The sequence below is a fragment of the Chiloscyllium punctatum genome, chromosome 27, assembly GCF_047496795.1.
Source record: "Chiloscyllium punctatum isolate Juve2018m chromosome 27, sChiPun1.3, whole genome shotgun sequence".
Taxonomy (NCBI): Eukaryota; Metazoa; Chordata; class Chondrichthyes; order Orectolobiformes; family Hemiscylliidae; genus Chiloscyllium; species Chiloscyllium punctatum.
Genome location: NC_092765.1, coordinates 35289208 through 35309623, shown reverse-complemented (window position 1 = coordinate 35309623; position 20416 = coordinate 35289208). Strand labels below are relative to the sequence as shown.

Below are 20416 nucleotides of genomic sequence, written 5' to 3'. Positions count from 1 at the left end.
AACTGAAATGTTCCAGCCCAGTTAACCTACCGGGTTAATTTCCTTTGCATCCTGTCACATTTTTCCTATAACGTGGATTCTAGAACAGTGCACAATACTCTAGCTGTAATCTAATTACGCAGTTCCAGTGTAACCTCCCTGCTCTTAAACTCTATGCTCCAGCTGATAGAGAGCAGTATATTTTATGCCTTCTTAACCATTTTATCCTCCTGTCCTGGTACTTAAGAGTACCAGGTGTACATGCATACCAAGGTCCCTGTGATCCTCAGTGCTCCCCAAGGTCTTACTGTTCATCAGGACATTGTTTGTCCTGCCCAAGTATAACACCTCAGATTTATCAGGATCGAATTCCACTTACCACTGATTAGCCCATGTGACCAGCCCATCTCTATCCTCTTGTAGTCTAAGTTTATCTCCTCACTATTTATTACCCCAACAATATTTTGTATGGTCTTATAAACCCATCTATATTCAAGACTAAATCATTTATATAAACTGCAAACAGCAAGGGCCCAATGCTCATCCCTTTAAGGTCCCCCTGCACACAGATTTCTAGTTGGAAAAATGCCCCTCAACCAATTGTGGAGCCAATTTTCCTACTTTCCTTGGCTCCCATGAGCTCTTATCTTTGCTTTTAGTCCACCATGCAGGAATTTATCAAAACTCTTGCTGAAGTCCAAGTTAGACTGCATCAAAAACATTGCCCTCAAGTGGTCAGACATGACCACCCATTAACAAAATCATGCTGACTGTTCTTGCTTAATCCTTGCCTCTCCTAGTGCAGATTAGTTCTGTCCTTCAGAATTGCTCCCAATAGTTTCCCCACCACTGAGGTTATACTGACTGGCTTGTAATTTTCTGTTTTGTCTCTTGCTCCTATCTTGAATAACGGTACCACATTGGCTCCACGGGCATCTTTCCTATGGCCAAAAAGAAACTAAAAGCACCCCCATTACTTCCTCCTTTTCCTTACTCAACAACCTGGGATATCTTTAGTCTGGCGCTGGAGATATATCTTCTGCATGACATATGAAATATAATGTGGATAACTGTGAGGTTATCCACTTTGGTTGCTAAAACAGGAAGGCAGATTGTCAGCTAACAGGTGATAGTTTGGGGAATGGAAGAGGTACAACAAGACCTGCATGTTCTGGTAAACCAATCACTGAAAGAAAGCGTGCAGATGTAGCAGGCAGTGAAGAACTCAGATGGTATTTTAACATTCATCAAGAGAGAGATTTGAACACATAGAATCATAGAAAAGAGGAGAAGGAGTAGGCCATTTGGCCCTTCAAACCTGCTGAGCCTTTTGTTATTACCATGAATAATCATCCAATTCAATAGCCCATTCATGCGAGAGAAAGGAACAGGAGCAGGGATGATTTGCTACAGTGGTTACTCACAGTTTCTTGGTGAGACCACACCCTGTGGTGTTGCATGCAGTTTTGGGCATCTTATCTAAGAAAGGATATTCTGGCTCTGGGCAGAGTGAAACTAAGGGGTTTACCAGATAAATTCTGGGATGACAGAACTGATGTATGAAGTGAAACTGGATCAAGTGCATTCATTGAAACATAGAAGAATGAGGGGAAGACCTAATAGAAACCTATCAAATTCTCACAGGACTAGACAGGCCAAATATAGGAAGGGTGTTCTCAATGACTGAGGAGTCCAGAGGCAGGAGGTCACAGTTTAAGCATACAGCATAGCTCATTCAGAACTGAGATGAGGAGAATTTTTTTCAACGAGAGAGTGATGAGCCTGTGGAATTCTCTGCCACAGAAAGAAGTTCAGACCTAAATATTGAATGTTTTCAAGAGGAGCTCGATATAGTTGTTAGGACTAAAGGGATCAAAAGGTATTGGGAGAAATAGGAACTTCGAGATTTTTTTTACTGAGTTGGGTGATCAGCTTTGATCATAGTGAATAGTGACTCAGTAGTGTGACTAAAGTGTATCAGAATCGCTTGGAGTTGAGTCCAAAGCATTAGTTGGAAGTGAAAACCAAATGTAGGATTTAAGCAATGAGCACCGATTTCCATAGCATTGTTTTCCTTGATTTCTGGACTCCTCCATTCAAATATAATGAATGAAAAGCTTTTAAAAATTCCCACCTGATAGACAATATGAGGTGTTTAAGTTATCAAACACTAATATAACTTTTCACCATTTATAGAGCACTGATAGTCAATGGATAATTATTAAGTATTGACATTAATTTTTATATCAGAAACTATAATGTTCTGACAGAACTTTATGTGTAAAAGTCTCACATCATTTACAATAAAAAAAATGATGTGAGGTCTGGAGCATTTTCTATGTGATTCCAAGGAATGTCCTCAAACAGTCTGATTGCTGTCTCTGCACATTTAGTGGAGTGTTCAATCAGTATTGTACTTTACCACAATGACATCCAGTGTTAGTTTTATGTACAATTGTTGCAGTAAATTAGAGGTACATCTGTTCCTCAGTGCAAGGACATCAAGTTCTAAGGATTGTTTAGTTACACTCATGTGAAAAATACCATTTGAAAATGTTTCTTCAGCAATGTTCTCTTTCTCAGATTTGAGGTCCAATGACGATGTGATGAAATTATGTCCGTAACTGACATTTTGGTTCTGTAACTTTCAGCACATTGCCCAATGAATGAAATGCACACAGATTCCTCAGGAGTCATCTTGAGTCAAGGCTTCCCAGGAAATTATCCACATTTTCAGACCTGTTCATGGATTATTAAGGTGGATCCAGGCTTCAACATCACACTTCTAATTGATTTCTTCCAGAGTGAAAAGCAGTTTGATGAACTGGAAATATTTGATGGTACATTTAAATTATTTATGAAATATTAATATTTATGTTGACTCACTCTAGAAGTAGTATATATGTATGCTTTTATAACAGTAGCATGTTCAGGACAAACTCCAATTTGAAATGTAGTTGTATGTCCTCTTTTGACTCTCTGTCACTCCATTCAAATGCCTGAACCTTGATAGGTAACACTGCTCAACTGTTCAACTAACAGGAGACGTGCTCGTGATATTTCATCCTCATCTTATTCATGTTCATACCCATGCATTCAGAAATGCGAGGGACCCTAGTCATTCTTTTCTTATTCCTGCCCAGGAAGAGACTAATTGCTATCCTTCTGCACCACCTTGCTGAGTCTTAACAAACTCAGTAGAGGGACATAGCAGCAGGAGTAGACCATTCAGCCCCTCAAGTCTTCTAGATCATGATTGCTAATCATATGGATCAGATATCAATCTTGAGGTTTTCTCGTCATTATGAACTCTTATCTTTTTCTGTAATTTATTTCCTCTCAGCTCTCCAACGGAGTTTGATTGGTTTTCCACAAAGTACTATACGATCAAATATTGTCTGAGGATTTAAATCCAAACTTATATTTTCTTTACTATGTGTCCTTATGTTGGTGTTGCTTGGGTTGATTTGGTTGCATATATTCCTGAAGGAGCATACTTCCTCCTTTTATCCAGGCAGCTGATGGCAGGTAATGTGGTAAAAAGTAATTTTTTTTGTCATTGAAAATGCTTCTAACACAAACTCAGTATTTATACTATGCAAGTCAACATTTGAGCAGTGGATTATGCTCAATCAGTTATCCACTGACCTAGATGCAGTATTGATCATGAAACTTTTTCATGTGGGTTTTTGGTTTCAATTCAGATCAGATTGACTGACTGTTGATCATCCTAACTGAAATGGATCTCAACTCTCTCATTTTAGATCACACAGATAGGAATATCACTAAAACTAATATTAACCATTGGGCCACCGTGCCACCCCACATCCCTGGACATTATGGACAATTTAGTACGGCCAATCCAGCTCACCTGCAGAAGTTTGGACTGTGGGAGGAAACCGGAGCAAACCCACAAAGACACGGGGAGAATGTGCAAACTCCATACAAACAGTCGCCCGAGGGTAGAGTCAAACCTGGCTCCCTGGTGCTGTGAGGCAGCAGTGCTAAACACTGAGTCACTGTACTGCCCTGGGTCTTGTAGGTTTTGTTTTAGGTGATGGAATAGTTTAACATAAAAGATTTCAACATTACTGAAAATTGAAGGGAGTTTTTCTTGAACGATGCAGATTTGATGTAATATATTTGCAACAAGAAAACAAAAATGTGTTGGTCAATACATAGTAGGTGATCAGCCATAGTCCTGAAGATGTGTGTTGGGAATTATTGGAAGTTCCAGTGCAGTGATTGGGAAGGAATTGCTTGGGAAGCTTAAACTTTCACTTGCATCCAGAATCTCTGGGAAAAGTGTCTAGCAGTGAGTTAGAGAAGGAGGTTTCGTACAGTTCTGACACAGTTACCTGCATGTTTACCCAGGAAATGTTAGGCAGGCAAAAACTAACCCTGGGTAGCTGTACACTGATCCTTCCACCTGCCTCTCAGATGAAGCTCCAACTCTCCCTGACACAAACTTGCCACCAGTTAGCCAAACAACGTAACCATGTTTCTTATCCACATTCATTCTATCAGAGAGCTATTCAGTCTTTTAATGAACTTATCAAAATACTGCAGCTTGTGACACAAAATGGTGGTGTGGTTTCCCCTCACTAACTTGCACTATGAAAATGAGTACACTTTGCCTTTCTAGGAACAAGGGAATAGGAATGGGTTGTTAACCCCTTAAGTCTGCTCTAACTTGCTGGATCATGGCTGATCGTCCAGCACAATACTCCTACATTATCCCCGTATCCTTTGATGTCATTTCTATATGGAAATCTTTCAAGCTGAGCTTCCACAAGCCCCTGGTAGGGAGTTTCAATTATCTACTACTCATTGCTTTTGAAAGACATCTAGTTCAGAAGTCCAAGTCAAACATTTCGAACTCAGTGAAATTTCTGTAAAACACAGAGAGTGTAGTGGCAAGTTTTAGCTGGTGTATATTTTTCAAAGCTTCCTTTATTAACATGTAACCAGTTTGGGGCCTGTTTTAGCCCTCCCATTTACAGCAGCTTGAGTTGTATTGTATTTTCTTAATTGTACTTGAAATGGTATGGTGCAAAGTTAATTAACCATCTAAAGTTGCTTCATGATATTAAAAGCCACATGCTTGTGCACCCTTACTCAAATATTTATTAATGTTTTGTTATCTTCAGGGGCCACAAGTCAAAACCCACTGCTGATCTCTCTTAGTGGCAACTACACATCTCCAATAACTGTTGTCAGCTCGGGCAATAAGGTATACCTCCGCTGGTCAACTGACCATGCCACCAGTCGGAAAGGCTTTAAGATCCATTATTCAGGTTAGTAAACCTGTGAAGGTCCTCCACTAGACTTGCCAGTTACTCAAATGTCTCCCTTGGGTTTTACTTGAACCATGAATTGGAAGACAGAGATCCAATGAAAGGAATGTCTCATCGTTAAAGACCGACATATATTCTTAAAGCTTCTGTATTTTCTCTGACTTTGTGTTGCTGGACTGCCATTTCTTCACTGCCATTTACAGTCAAAGTCATGGTTTTCACCGTATTTCTGATGAAGATGTGACACAGTGATAGGAAGCCCAGAATGTTTAGCAGCCAAGTTCTTCTAACACATTATTTTTACTAAATTGCAGTCAATTAAATTTCTCAATTTCAGTCTAAGAAGTAATAGGTGCCTCAAATGACATTTAAGTTCACTTAATCTGTTTTTGGTGATAACGGTTAAAATAGGGAATGGAAGGAATTACTCCCTGTTCTCCTTCGTTTAATGCTAGCAGACATTCAAAACCCACCCAAACATAGCAAAGAGCCAAAGTTTGACATTTAATCTCAAAGGCAGCACTTTCAACAAGGCAACACTTTTCTCGTCCTGTTCTGAAAAGCCGATCTTGTGGTCAAGCCCTGGAATAATGCTTTAAACTGCAATAACAGCTCAAATCTGGTTCATTTTCTTAAAATTCTTTGGGATATAGGCATCACTGGCACTCACAGCATTTGTTGCCCATCCCAAATTGCTGTTGACCTTGTGGTTTGCTGGGCCAGTTCAGATTGCAGTTAAGAGTCAACCACATTGCTGTGGATATGGAGTCATGTGTAGGCCAATTCAGGTAAGAATGGTAGATTTCATTTCCTAAAGGGCATCAGTGAACTGGGTGGGTTTTACAACAAAGAATGCTCAATGTCATGGTCCAGGTATTAATTCCAGGTTTTATGAATTGAATTTCAATACCATCAGTTGTCATCATTGAGTTTAGTGGCAGTAAGATAAAGCTGCCATAGCCCAGCGGACCATGGGGCTGTACTCTCATCAGAGGAACACAATTTAGAGGTTTAACTTCAGAGTCATCATGCCTCAGGCAATGGTGAAGTTGAGAAGTTGGAACCTTCATGGTGACCTCAGCTGGTACAGCAATTGAACCTGGTGCTGCTGGCATCACTACGTATCCAGCTGTGCAGCTAATTGAGCTAACCAACTCTACCACCAAAGCCACCGAGTTGGTGGAATTTTTCAAAATCCCTTGCTGTTTATGTTAAATACTTTGACAAAACTCAACATCCATTCTCTAACAAGCTTCAATCCACAGGAGAAAATTGGATGTCAGAAAACACTGGTTGTCTGTATATTTTATCTCCTCCTAATTTCCAACGCTGGACTTCCATTGAAATTGGGATCCACATTTGGGGCCTATATACTGCAGACATTTGCTTTTTGCAGAATGCCTGACCAGGAAACTCTCCCACTTTAACAAACTGTCTTGAGGCATATTGGAAGATTCACAGCTGACAATCAATCTATTTGGCTGCATGATGGATGCACCTTTCACAGCCAATGCGTTCAGGCATGGACTCGATCCCAGGGCCACAAGACCTCCCAATCAACACTGTCTGTTGGAAAATTAATAGTAAGGTAAAAACAATGACTGCAGATGCTGGAAACCAGATTCTGGATTAGTGGTGCTGGAAGAGCACAGCAGTTCAGGCAGCATCCAAGTAGCTTCGAAATCAACGTTTCGGGCAAAAACCCTTCATCAGGAATAAAGGGAGTGAGCCTGAAGCATGGCGAGATAAGCTGGAGGAGGGTGGGGTGGGGAGAAAGTAGCATAGAGTACAATGGGTGAGTGGGGGAGGGGATGAAGGTGATAGGTCAAGGAGGAGAGGGTGGAGTGGATGGGTGGAAAAGAAGATAGGCAGGTAGGACAAGTCTGGAGCTTCAGGGCAGAGGAAATGACCTGGGAGTTGCAGTGGGAGAGGGACTCCCTGAGATTCTTGTAGAGAGAGGAGGAAAACTTCTTCAAGGCAGGCATCCTTGCAAGAGGATTCGCAGTAGGGTTAAAATCAATGAGGTAAAAACATCGATTTCGAAGCTACTTGGATGCTGCCTGAACTGCTGTGCTCTTCCAGCACCACTAATCCAGAATCTGGTTTCCAGCATCTGCAGTCATTGTTTTTACCTCATTGATTTTAACCCTACTGCGAATTCTCTTGCAAGGATGCCTGCCTTGAAGAAGTTTTCCTCCTCTCTCTACAAGAATCTCAGGGAGTCCCTCTCCTACTGCAACTCCCAGGTCATTTCCTCTGCCCTGAAGCTCCGGACTTGTCCTACCTGCCTATCTTCTTTTCCACCTATCCACTCCACCCTCTCCTCCTTGACCTATCACCTTCATCCCCTCCCCCACTCACCCATTGTACTCTATGCTACTTTCTCCCCATCCCCACCCTCCTCCAGTTTATCTCTCCAGGAAAATTAATAGTATCAGACTGTAACAGTGGCTGTCATAAGGAAGCAAAAGACAACACTGGAACACTTGTGTTATCTTGTCATCGAGGTATTTTGTCTGGAGAGAACAGAGGAGCTTTTTTCTGTACCTCACCGATCTTGCATCCATTAGAGATGTTCTTTTTGTTAAAAATAAGCAAATATAAATTCTCTCAGTTCTGAGGTATTTTACCTTCATTAGCAAACAGCATTTCTGGTATGCATCCCTGCCAAAGGAAAAGTTTAAATTACAGAACAGAGTGTTCCAGTCTTTGCTTTCCCCATTTTATTCTTTGCTGATCTGGAATAGGTACTTTGCTCAAGATGTAAATTCCTTGTGGCTGAGCAAATCCAGATAAAATCCAAGTGGGTGTAATCAACTGACTCGAATTGGCGTGTGACTTGGCTGCTGCCTCCTAATTAAACGTGTCTTAATTTGCTGCCTTTTCAGTTGCTAATAATCAAATTCTGAGCAAAAGAGGTAGCATGGACATTTTCTGTTCATTGCTTCATTCTGCAACAAATTACCTGGTTTGTAATTAAATAAGTTGAAAAGCCTCCATTCAGAAAGTGTACGAGATCTGCAAACCTGACCAGTAATCCTTTGACTGAATCACCATTGGCAGCAACTGTGAGGAGATAACAATCCTTGCATTGAGGTTAGCTTGCTTTTCCTCATGTTTAAAGGCACATTGTCAAAGGTCTATCCATGCTGTTTATAAGTTGCTTGTTGGGAATGCTCCCTCCAGGCTCTTTATAATGCCATTCACAAACTATGATGAGAATAAGATGTGTCCCTTGACATTCCCAGTTCTTCCTCCCCCATCCATCAATTTGCAAGCAGGCATACAGGGCAGTATGGCTGCTTCATTTGAAACAGAGATCACTTCATGTCAATGATAGGAGTGCCAACTTACCTTGCTAAATTGTCAGGTTCTTGACATTGTGATGCCACTTTTCAGTCACTCTTGCTCCAGTTTCCTTATTTTAACAAGCTTTTAGATTTGTAACAGGTTTCAATGTTTCAGCTTAAAGGTGAAGATCCAGGCTGTGGCTGAGGTTTCCAGCAGTGCGAACAGTAAGAAAATGGTGTGTTTTCATCAGTCTTTCTTGTCAAAAAGTATTTTGCCTTGGCATTCAGGAGGCACATGGAGAAACTGCAAAAAGGCAATGATATGCAATAGAGAACCAGATAGATTGGGAAAAGCTGAGAAATGGATTGCAAAATCAATCGATCAGCATATTAGTGCATATTAGTGACAACTGAAGTGACAATGCATGATATTTCCCAATCCTATTAACAACCTTGTGAAATCTGCAGTCTTCGAGTAATAATTTGACAAGTTAACTGACATGGCTTCTGCATACAGCTTAATGTCTCAATAGTGAGTGTCTTGGCAGACTCCAGATGGGAAGTTTAAACTGTCTTCCTTCTCACCTAACCAGGTCAAAGGGACTTAAGGAAATTTTTCTTTCAATCTTGCTGCATGGGGAACCTACAACAAATACTCTCTACTCAAGAAGGCAGTGTTAACTGTCCAAGGAAAGAGAATGCTTATTAATAGACAATATTATGAGTAATCTGCTAATAAGCTAAAGTTGCCATAGTGTTATGAAACTGTAGGGTTGCTGATTGGTGGTGGTTTAACCAAAGGGTCATCATGTTTCAGGTCAAGGGAAATATTGAGAAGGAGAGTGCTTCATGGTAATCTCTGCCAGTATTGGAATTAAACCGAGACTGTTGGCATCACTCTGCCATCTAATCAATTGAGCTAACTGACCCCTGCTAATAAGTCCATTCATGGAATAATAGAGTCCTACAGTACAGAAACATGCCCATCGACCCAACTTGTTGAAGAGAAATGCAATTCCACAATAAAAGAAGAAATACGACATTGGTGTTGGTAATTTGTGAATCCTAAATTGGCCAAGAGGGGATCCCAGATTCGATAGTTGTGACCAAAAAGAAAGATGGAGAAATGATTCCTAAATGGAGAAGGAAACCAAATGAAAAACACACTTAAAATGCCTTAGTGAAAAATTTATGCTTTCATTTATTTTAATAGTAAAATTAACTAGTTGAATAACTTGGTTGTAGAGTGATTGAGCTTAGAGTCATAGAGATGTACAGCATGGAAACAGACCCTTTGGTCCAACCCGTCCATGCCGACCAGATATCCCAAACCAATCTAGTCTCACCTGCCAGCACCTGGCCCATATCCCTCCAAACCCTTCCTATTCATATACCCATCCAGATGCCTCTTAAATGTTGCAATTGTACCAGCTTCCACCACTTCCTTTGGCAGCTCATTCCATACATGTACCACCTTCTGTGTGAAAAAGTTGCCCCTGAGGTCTCTGTTATATCTTTCCTCTCTCACCCAACCCCAGGGAGAAGACTTTGTCTATTTATCCTATCCATGCCCGTCATAATTTTATAAACCTCTATAAGGTCACCCCTCAGCCTCCGACGCTCCAGGAAAAACAGCCCCAGCCTGTTCAGCCTCTCCCTATAGCTCAGATCCTCCAACCCTGGCAACATCCTTGTAAATCTATTTTGAGCCCTTTCAAGTTCCACAACATATTTCTGATAGGAAGGAGAGCAGAATTGCACACAATATTCCAACAGCGGCCTAACCAATGTCCTGTACAGCCATAACATGACTTCCCAACTCCGGTACTCAATACTCTGACCAATAAAGGAAAGCATGCCAAACGCCTTCTTCACTATTCTATCTACATGCGACTCCACTTTGAAGGAGCTATGAACCTGTACTCCAAGGTCTCTTTGTTCAGCAACACTCCCTAGGACCTTACCATTAAGTGTATAAGTCCTGCTAAGATTTGCTTTCCCAAAATGCAGCACCTCGCATTTATCTGAATTAACTCCATCTGCCACTTCTCAGCCCATTGGCCCATCTGGTCCAGATCCTGTTGTAATCTGAGGTAACCCTTTTCACTGTCTACTACACCTCCAGTTTTGTTGTCATCTGCAAACCTACTAACTGTACCTCTTATGCTCACATCCAAATCATTTCTGTAAATGGCAAAAAGTAGAGGGCCCAGCACCGATCCTTGTGGTACTCCACTAGTCACAGGTCTCCAGTCTGAAAAACAACCCTCCACCACCAACCTCTGTCTTCTACCTTTGAGCCAGTTCTGTATCCAAATGGCTAGTTCTCCCTGTATTCCATGAGTTCTAACCTTGCTAATCAGTCTCCCATGGGGAACCTTGTCGAGCGCCTTATTGAAGAGCATATAGATCACATCTACTGCTCTGCCCTCATCAATCTTCTTTGTTACTTCTTCAAAAAACTCAATCATGTTTGTGAGACATGATTTCCCACGCACAAAGCCATGTTGACTATCCCGAATCAGTCCTTGCCTTTCCAAATACATGTACAACTTGTCCCTCAGGATTCCCTCCAACAACTTGCCCACCACCGAGGTCAGGCTCATCAGTCTATAGTTCCCTGGCTTGTCTTTACCACCTTTCTTAAACTGTGGCACCATGTTTGCCAACCTCAAGTCTTCCGGCACCTCACCTGTGACAATCGATGATACAAATATCTCAGCAAGAGGGCCAACAATCACATCTCTAGCTTCCCACACAGTTCTCGGGTACCCCTGATCAGATCCTGGGGATTTATCCACCTTTAACCGTTTCAAGACATCCAGCACTTCCTCCTCTGTAATCTGGACATTTTGCAAGATGTCACCACAGTCTGTATCTTCCATATCCTTTTCCACAGTAAATACTGATGCAAAATATTCATTTAGCATCTCCGCCATTTTCTGTGGCTCCACACAAAGGCTGCCTTGCTGATCTTTGAGAGGCCCTATTCTCTCCCTAGTTACCCTTTTGTCCTTAATGTATTTGTAAAAACCCTTTGGATTTTCCTTAATTCTATTTGCCAAAGCTATCTCATGTCCGCGTTTTGCCCTCCTGATTTCCCTCTTAAGTATACTCCTACTGCCTTTATACTCTTCTAAGGATTCACTTGATCTATCCTGTCTATACCTGATATATGCTTCCTTCTTTTTCTTGACCAAACTCTCAATTTCTTTAGTCATCCAGCATTCCCTATACCTACCAGCCTCCCCTTTCACCCGAACAGGAATATACTTTCTTTGGGCTCTCATTATCTCATTTCTGAAGGCTCCCCATTTTCCAGCCGTCCCTTTACCTGTGAACATCTGCCTCCAACCAGCTTTCAAAAGTTCTTGCCTAATACCGTCAAAATTGGCCTTTCTCCAATTTAGAACTTCAACTTTTAAATCTGGTCTATCCTTTTCCATCATTACGGTCGCTGGCCCCAAAGTGCTCCCCCACTGACACCTCAGTCACCTGCCCTGCCTTATTTCCCAAGAGTAGGTCAAATTTTGCACCTTCTAACGTAGGTACATCCACATACTGAATCAGAAAATTGTCTTGAGTTATAACTGAACAGCGTAACGCTTCCCATTGGCCTAGATGACATTGATGAGTCACAACTGCCTGTAAGTGAGTTGCTGAGTACAGAGAAATTAAAAAAAACTGTAGATGCTGAAAATTTGAAATAAAATCCTGAAGAAGCATTTCTGAAGAAGACTCAAATTGGAATCGAAATGTTAACTTTTTGTTTCTCTCTCCAAAAATGCTGCCAGACCTACAGAGTTTCTCCAGCATTTTCTCTATTAATGTCTCAGTACAGTACATTTCATTCACTATTCCATCATCATTGAGTTGAATCAGATGTGAATAAATTAATATATCTTTCCTCTTCCAAACTTGTTGCTCACCACGTGAATTTGTTTCACTGATATCCGTGTTTTAGATACCAGTGTAATTATTCTGTGCTAAAATCTAAAACTGTCATAAGCACCAGAACAAAGCCATTAATCCAGTATATTAGTGCATGAAGCATTGTTGGGTGAGGGTCTGAGACAGGCTACTTCTGGTCAATAGTAATTGTAATAATTCTGTATTACAATGTCACGGCTGATATAACAAGCTCCTTAAATACAGTGCAATACTTTTTTGACATTCACTGATGCTTTAGGCAATAGCAACAAAACAGAATATGAATAGCATCAAAGGCTTGTGTGTATTGGAGTTCACTGAAAGCCATTTCAGAAACAAGCAATTGCAGGACATCATAGATGTGTTCAGACTATCAAAGTAGCAACTTGTATTTAGGTTTTGCCTTTTATTGAGAAAATATTATGTGGTGTTTCATGGGTGAGGAGTAGATTATGCATATGTGGAAGGAAGTGACTGAACATATCATTGAGATAAAGTATTTTAAGAAGGCTTTTAAAATTAGCTGTAAAGTGGCAAGGCAAAAGGAGGATAGGGAGGGATTTCCACAATGTAAGGTTAGGCTGAATCTCAGCAAGGTTCTGAAACCAACACTGGAGTGAGAGACTGCTGAACACAGCACTTAGGCATGGTGGAATTTTGTCGTCAAGGATATAGAAACAAAGTCCAGTTGGAGTTCCTTTGAGCTTTTTGCATGTTCTCTGTTTTTCAGTGTCAGAAGATCACTAGACCCAAAACATTGACTCTGCTTTCTCCCCACAGATGCTGCCAGACCTGCTGAGTTTCTCCAGCAATGTCTGTTTTGCCTCAGGTATAATGCTGGTTTAGGTCAGGTTTAGGTCCACACTGCCTTGCAGTCAATGTTCAACATCTGAGATGTCTACCCTGCATTGATGTGAGGGTCCAAGCCATCGAAACTGAATACCTGTGTCAGAGGAAGAGCAAGAAGAAAGTATCAGTTTAATCATCAATACAGTAGTGATCCTTTAATACTGACTCAGAGGAATAGATGAAGTCAATTTGAGCAGATATTCATTTTGGATGAATAGAAGATTAAGTAGCAACTATCAAACTCTACCACAACCATGGTCTTTTCAGGCATCATCATGACAACAATCCCAACAGGCAGTTCGGCTAACTTATAAAAGAGCAGCTTATGCACACTTTGTTTCTCATTTAAATACTTAGATGGGATTAATATCTTTTAGACTTCTGATTTTGACTAATGACCAAGCTATTGAGACTTTGAAATGTTATTGAAAAAGGGCATTATGGTGTGGCTGTCTGTTTTTTGTTTTTCACCTTCTAGAATTTTGTGTCTTTTCGACGTACATGTGAGTTGGGAAGGCTATCAAGCGTTGGATTTCTTAAGGATATTTTATCGTGTTTTCTGTCCATAATAAGATTACAGACTGTAGATAAAGAATGATGAAGGGCTTTTGCCCGAAACGTCGATTTCGAAGCTACTTGGATGCTGCCTGAACTGCTGTGCTCTTCCAGCATCAATAATCCAGAATGTAGATAAAGAATTCCAAGCCCCATAGCACAAGATTTCATATCAGAGAGACCACTTGGTTGAACTGAGCTGAAGCAGAAACAGAAAATGCTGGAGAAACGCAGCAAGTCCGGCATTGTCTTTGGTTAGCGTTTTGAGTCCATTACAACTTCTTAAGAATTCAAGAGGCATATCAGACTCGAAACACTAACTCTGCTGCCAAACCTGCTGAGTTCCTCGTGCATTTTCTGCTTTTATTTCAGATTCCCGGCACTCTCAGTAATTTGGTTTTATTACCAGAAGCAAGTTGTTTGTATGAAGTGCTGAAGTGATTGCAAGCTGACTACATGGCAGTACCTGAGGGGAAGTGCTTGCACGGGCTATTTTCTATAAAAAAGCAAGGTAAATTGCGCCATCTGTTGCAAGAAGGCATGTTGCCAACTTACACCCGTGTGGTGTCACTATCTTACTTCAACTTGCATCTCCTTTAGGCTACATGCAGGTCAGTGGGAACATCAGATTAAATGCCGAAAGTAAGAAACTGATTTATTGTTGAGCATGGCATGCAATTTCACTTTTCTTTATTATACACCCATGGAGCAATTTCTGCTCCCGGAGTCAGTGCCTTTCTGGATGTTTTTCCACTTAATATGGAATGTGAGCATCGCTGGCTGGGTCAGTACAAATTGCCTGTCCCTAGTTGCTCTTGAGAAAGTACTGGTGAGCTCCCTTCTTGAACTATTGCAGTCCATGTGCTGTAAGTAGGCCCACAATGCTTTAAGGAGGGAATTCCAGGATTTTGACCCACTGACACTGAAGGAATTGTGATATATTTTGAAATCTGGAATGTGTCTGGCTTGGAGGTGAACTTTGAAACTGGTATGAGTTCCCATGTATCTGCTGCACATGTCCTTCGAGATGGTAATTATCATGAGTTTAGGAGGTGCTGCCTAAGGATCTTGGCTGAATTTCTGAATTGCGATCTTATCAATAGTACACTCCTGTTATTGAGTGTCAGTGGTGGAAGGAGTGGAGGGTTTTAGATACGATACTAATCAAACAGACTTGGAGCTGTCAAGCTTCTTGAGTTGAAGCTGCACTCATGCAGGCTAGTGAGGAATGTTCCATCACATTCCTGCCTTGGGCCTTGTTGGTAGTCCACAGACTGTGGAGAGTCAGGAGGTGAGTTACTGCAGAATTCCTAGCCTCTGGTCTGCTCTTGCAGCCACTGCTCATATGGCTAGTCCAGCTCAGTTTCTGGTCAATGTTAAACCTCAGGATGATGTTGTGGGGGATTCTGTGATGGCAATGATTACCAGATACTGTTAAATGCATTTTCCAATGTAAACAAGTCCATATTTGAATGGGGGATATGCGCTTGGAAAAATAAATAGGGACCCAGTCTTGTGATCTGATTAGCTACAACTCAGAACATGGAGAGGGTCGAGAGCACTTAAAATATTGTTGATGACACGGGAAAGGGGTTGTCTGTAATGTGCATTGGAAGTGTGGATAAAGATCCCAACTTGCAGCTCATGTTGAAGCTTGATGGCTTCTCAAATTCCTGTTCCAAGCTGAAAGCTCGAGACCACTGCTATATTCATTCCTCTGGATTGCCACTTCCAAAAGCATTAAATTGTGCAGTGAAATTTGTGAACTTAGTTACTTAGTATGCAGCTTCCTCAACTATATTTGCAGGATTCTTTGTCTAGGATTGATCTTCCTGATCTCGCTTTCTCAGGGACACAAAGAGATCCTTTAAGATCACAGCACATAGATAGATGCCAATCAGGCTTTTGAGTCTCAACTAACTCTCTGCAAATCAACGGACTCATTCTTCCTAGGAGAAAGTGAGGAGTGTGGATGTTGGAGAATCAGAGTCGAGAGTTTGGTGTTGGAAAAGTCAGCAGGCCAGGCAGCATCCGAGGAGCAGGAGAATTGACATTTCGGACATCAGCCCTTCGTCAATCTTTCTATCCCATCCTTTTCCGTAATGCTGCATTTTATTCCTTTTATCTGATCCTATTTTTCAATGCCACAATGAAGTCTGCCTTCTTCACAGCCAGCACGTTTCTGATTCTAAACAGACCTTGCATGAAAAGCAACTCCTGCTGCAGTCTCTTGGTATTTTGTTGATCACCTTCAATCTGTGTCCCATAATATTTTGGCACTTTTGCCAGTGGGACTACAACCCCGCCCCTGTTATTAATGTATTAAATGTCTTAATACATTTGTCCTGCAGCAGTGATTTCCTCATGCCCGGGAATGTTCTTCAAAACAAGCTGAAAGTTTGAGCAATATAGTAGCATGTGGGGGAGGAAAACTCTACACAAGATTTCGATGCAGCTTATTTGCGGCAAAAACATTACACTTCATTCAACAGCAACAAACTTTGTTTAAAAAGCAAAGAAAGTAACCAATCTTATGTGAACACATGGGTATGGAGTGTCATAGAACTCAGCATGGTTCCTGATTCACATTAGTTAGATGCTGGCATGCTTTTTCATAACTGTAACAAAAGGATCTTAGTTGACATCAGTATCATGCACCAGACGATCAGCTATCCAGCGATTCAAGGGAGGTCAAAGGTGGGCTGTCATCATTTTCATGCTGTGGGAGTGATGAATCTTTTAACTGACATGAATTTTGAAAATGGGCTTGAAGGAAAGATTGACATATCACTTGAGATCTTAGAAGGGTGTTCACCTTAACATCTTCCACCATCACCTTAAAATGCTTAAATGTAATTTTTCCGGTATTTAAAAATACACAGCACCACTTGGCCTGAATAATACATGCGACTGCGTATGTTTGCTTGATGTTCCTGCTCGCATGTATTAGAAACTTGTCCAAAAGTGTCTTCCTCAACTAACTTTACTGACAGAAGATTAACAGGTCGTGTATCACTCGCTATGTATGAAATTTTGCCTGTGTGCATGATGGGAGCCACATTTCGTTCAAAAGACAACAGCAACACAAAACACATAAATTGTAATTGAAGTGCTCTTAAGACATTTAATACATTAATAAGTTACTGTGAAAATGATGGAGTTGACAAAAATAAAAAAACGCATCATAAATTAATTCAGTCATTTTGAAATGAGTTGTAATGATGAACATAGTTTTTAAGTAAGCAATGGTATGTCAAAATGTGAATGCATATACTATCACTGTAGTAACTGAATTTTTAATTGGATAAGAATCTATTTTGATTTAAACTTGTTGCCTTTTTCTGGGATGCAATAAGCTTCAACTTGATTTACCTTTAGACTGATTAAATGTAATTACCTCAGAATTCTCAGTTTGATTTAATTACATTATTGTAGTTCAGTGATGCTGATTACTGTCGAAAGAAGAAAGACACTCAGACACAAAAAAAGGTAGCTGGTTATTGATTTTTGAATGTGGTTGAAAATTGATGAGCAAGTTGTCAGACTTTGCACTTCTTCAGAAAGGGGCAGCGTTGCCATGGTGAGTAATATGGCATGATGTTGCTATGGTAAAGTATTTGGTGCAATAGCATCATTTTACTGATGGTATCTGGGTGCTGCAGATTATTTTTGCATCCCTATTTTAGTGAAAACGTAATGATTCACATATTGGGATTTGATTAGTTATTCAGCAAACTTATTTTTTCATGCCAGCTGACACACGAAGTGTATCTGTCTGAAAGAATGGCCACACAAATGCCACCATGGCACCTTTGGGGGTTTTAGTACTGGGTCATTGAATGTGTTTGCAAATATGTTCTTTCTTTGTCACCAGCCCCTTACTGTAGCCCACCAAGCCCACCAAGGCATGGCATGGTCCACACTCAAACTGGAGGCCTACCTGGCAGCAAGGTGCAATTCAGCTGTGATCCGGGTTATCGGCTGATTGGACAGGTTGTTGCAACATGCTCTCGGTCCCCACAAGGCTGGTATAACTGGAATACTATTCCTCCTCTTTGTCAAGGTAAGAAAATTATCCCATTTAAGAACTCTGCATGTGTCTTGAACACTACCTTCACTTTTCCTTGAATCATTGAATCCCTACAGTGTGGAAACAGGCCATTTGGCCCAACACGTCAACACCAACCCTCCGAAGAGTAATCCACCCTGACCCATTCCCCAACCCCATTACTCTACATTTACCCCTGGCTAATGCACCTAACCTATACTTCCCTGGACACTATGGGCAATTTAGTATGGCCAATTCACCTAACCTGCACATCTTTGGACTTTTGGAAATCAATAGTTGAAAGGAGATTGGAAATAAAAGCAAGGAAATCTACCATGATCTGATTCTAGTTTTTGTGGAGATTTTAATCCACTGCCAGAGAAGAATATATCAGAGAGGCCTTCAAAGAATTCTGTTTTCTCTGTTCAGTGCAAAACCGAAAACACAACACACAACAGCTTTGTGTTGCCTTTATGGACGTTCTGGGGTGACTTGGACATATCGGATGGTGTGCTGGTCTTGCTAAAGTGATGCCATGTTCAAGTAACCCAGAGGTCTCTTCAAGATAGGCCTAAAAATAAAATTTCCTACTGGTCTGCACAAATAAGTGGCGATACTCAAATGTAATTTATTTGTGAGCTGTACAGGACCTTGGTGAGGCCATTTAGGAATATTGCGTTCAATTCTGGTCTCCCTGCTGTCGGAAAGATGTGAAATTTGAAAGCATTCAGAAAAGATTTACATGGCTATTACTGAGATCGGAGAGTTTGTGCAAAAGGGAGAGACTGAATAGGTTGGAGCGTTTTCCCCTGGAGCATCAGAGGCTTGTACAGATTTATAAAATCATGAGGGACATGGATAGGGTGAATAGACAAGATCTTTTTCCCAGGATAGAGGAGTCCAAAACAGGAAGGTGTAAGTTTAAGGTGAGAGGGGAAAAATTACAAAGGGACTTGAGGGGCTACATTTTCATGCTGAGGGTGGTGTGTGTATGGAATGAGCTGCCAGAGGAAGTGGTGGAGGCTGGTTCAATTACAACATTTAAATGGCATTTGGATGGATATGTGATTAGGGAGGGTTTAGAGTGATATGGGCCAAATGCAGGCAAATGGGACTAAATCAGTTTGGGATATCTGATCAGGATGGAGAAGTTAGACCGAAGGGCCTACTCCTGTGTAGTATAACTCTATAACTGGAATAAGCCCAATGGCGTCTCAAGTAATGTGATTCAGTCATAGAAAAAGCATAGAAAATATATCCAAATGAAGTTGGAGACTATGATGTTACACACACTTCTTTTTCTGTCCTTCAACTCGTTCAAAACTTTGCATATTAAATATAAATGTGTTTGAGACAAATCAGAAGAGATTCGAAAAGTAAAGCAAATTTGATCATTTGCTGTAAAGGACTGCTGGTCAGGTGATAAACATAGGTGTTCATAAGTATTAGTGTACCCAATGTTATGAGTACAATGTGATCAGCCTCTCAAAATTAATGCAGTTGATTGAAATGTGCCAAGTGGAGATACAGCCAGTTTGATGGGCATTCAGGCAAGCTAGATAAAATGCAATAGATGACTTGAAGCATAAAGTTTGGGTTTTCACTTGTGCTTAAGATTCTGTGGTCCTCCTCTATATTTGATTTGATTTCATGCAGATTAAACAGTTAGTTGAGTGGAACTGATGTCAAAACTCCAGGCCAATCATTTATAAATAGCTTTATGGTGTTTCAAATAAAACTTTATTGAAGTCTGATTTTAACAGAGAATTGAAGGGCTATGTTTTTCTTCAAATTGCTTTTTTGTCACTGTTTTACTCATGATGTGATGTGGTGCATACAGATATGAATTGAAATGCATTGGAGTTTGGTTATTTTTATTTGTTTGTTCAATTTATTCCTGCATTTTCCACTTTAATGCTTTCCATGCCTCGAGCTTTTTAGTCCCCTCATGTCAAGTGTTGTTTACAGCCACAAGCTTTTTCAAGTGCCACTTTGGAGTGGATGAGTTATCACACAAAGGTGTGTGTCTCTCTCTCAAAGTGCATAGCCTTATTGCTATGTCTACTTCCATAAATGAAACTGAGACCTCAACTTGTACAAAAATGGTAAGTTGCTCAGCTGTATTTTACCACAGGGTGTGGCAATGTGCTGTGATGCACAATAGTGTAACTGTTGCTGTCTCCTTTCATGTTAAAGCAGCAATGTTTATATTGGTGAATCTATCAAACAAAGCTGTCACTTGTTCTTTTTCAGCCATTTCTTGTGGCGTTCCAAAAGCCCCAGAGAATGGGACAGTCTTTGGGAGAGAGTACACACTTGGAACAAGGGCCATATATCAGTGTAATGAAGGATATAGGTTGCAATCTGGTGAACTATCAACTGCCGTCTGCCAGGAAAATGGAAAATGGAGCAACAATAATTACCCTCCACTGTGTGTGCGTAAGTGTGCCATTAGGAGTTCTGTTTCA

At 40.8% G+C, this 20416-nt stretch overlaps 1 protein-coding gene across 1 annotated transcript in view; it reads left to right on the top strand.

The window, feature by feature from the left end:
- The window catches only part of csmd2 (CUB and Sushi multiple domains 2), a 602495-nt gene that overhangs the window by 470126 nt on the left and 111953 nt on the right, over nt 1-20416 (top strand). Inside the window, exons 42-45 of the mRNA XM_072548527.1 lie at nt 2631-2819; nt 5130-5276; nt 17775-17963; nt 20202-20387. Coding sequence (XP_072404628.1) covers nt 2631-2819; nt 5130-5276; nt 17775-17963; nt 20202-20387 — 711 coding nt within the window. The remainder of the gene's footprint in view (nt 1-2630; nt 2820-5129; nt 5277-17774; nt 17964-20201; nt 20388-20416) is intronic.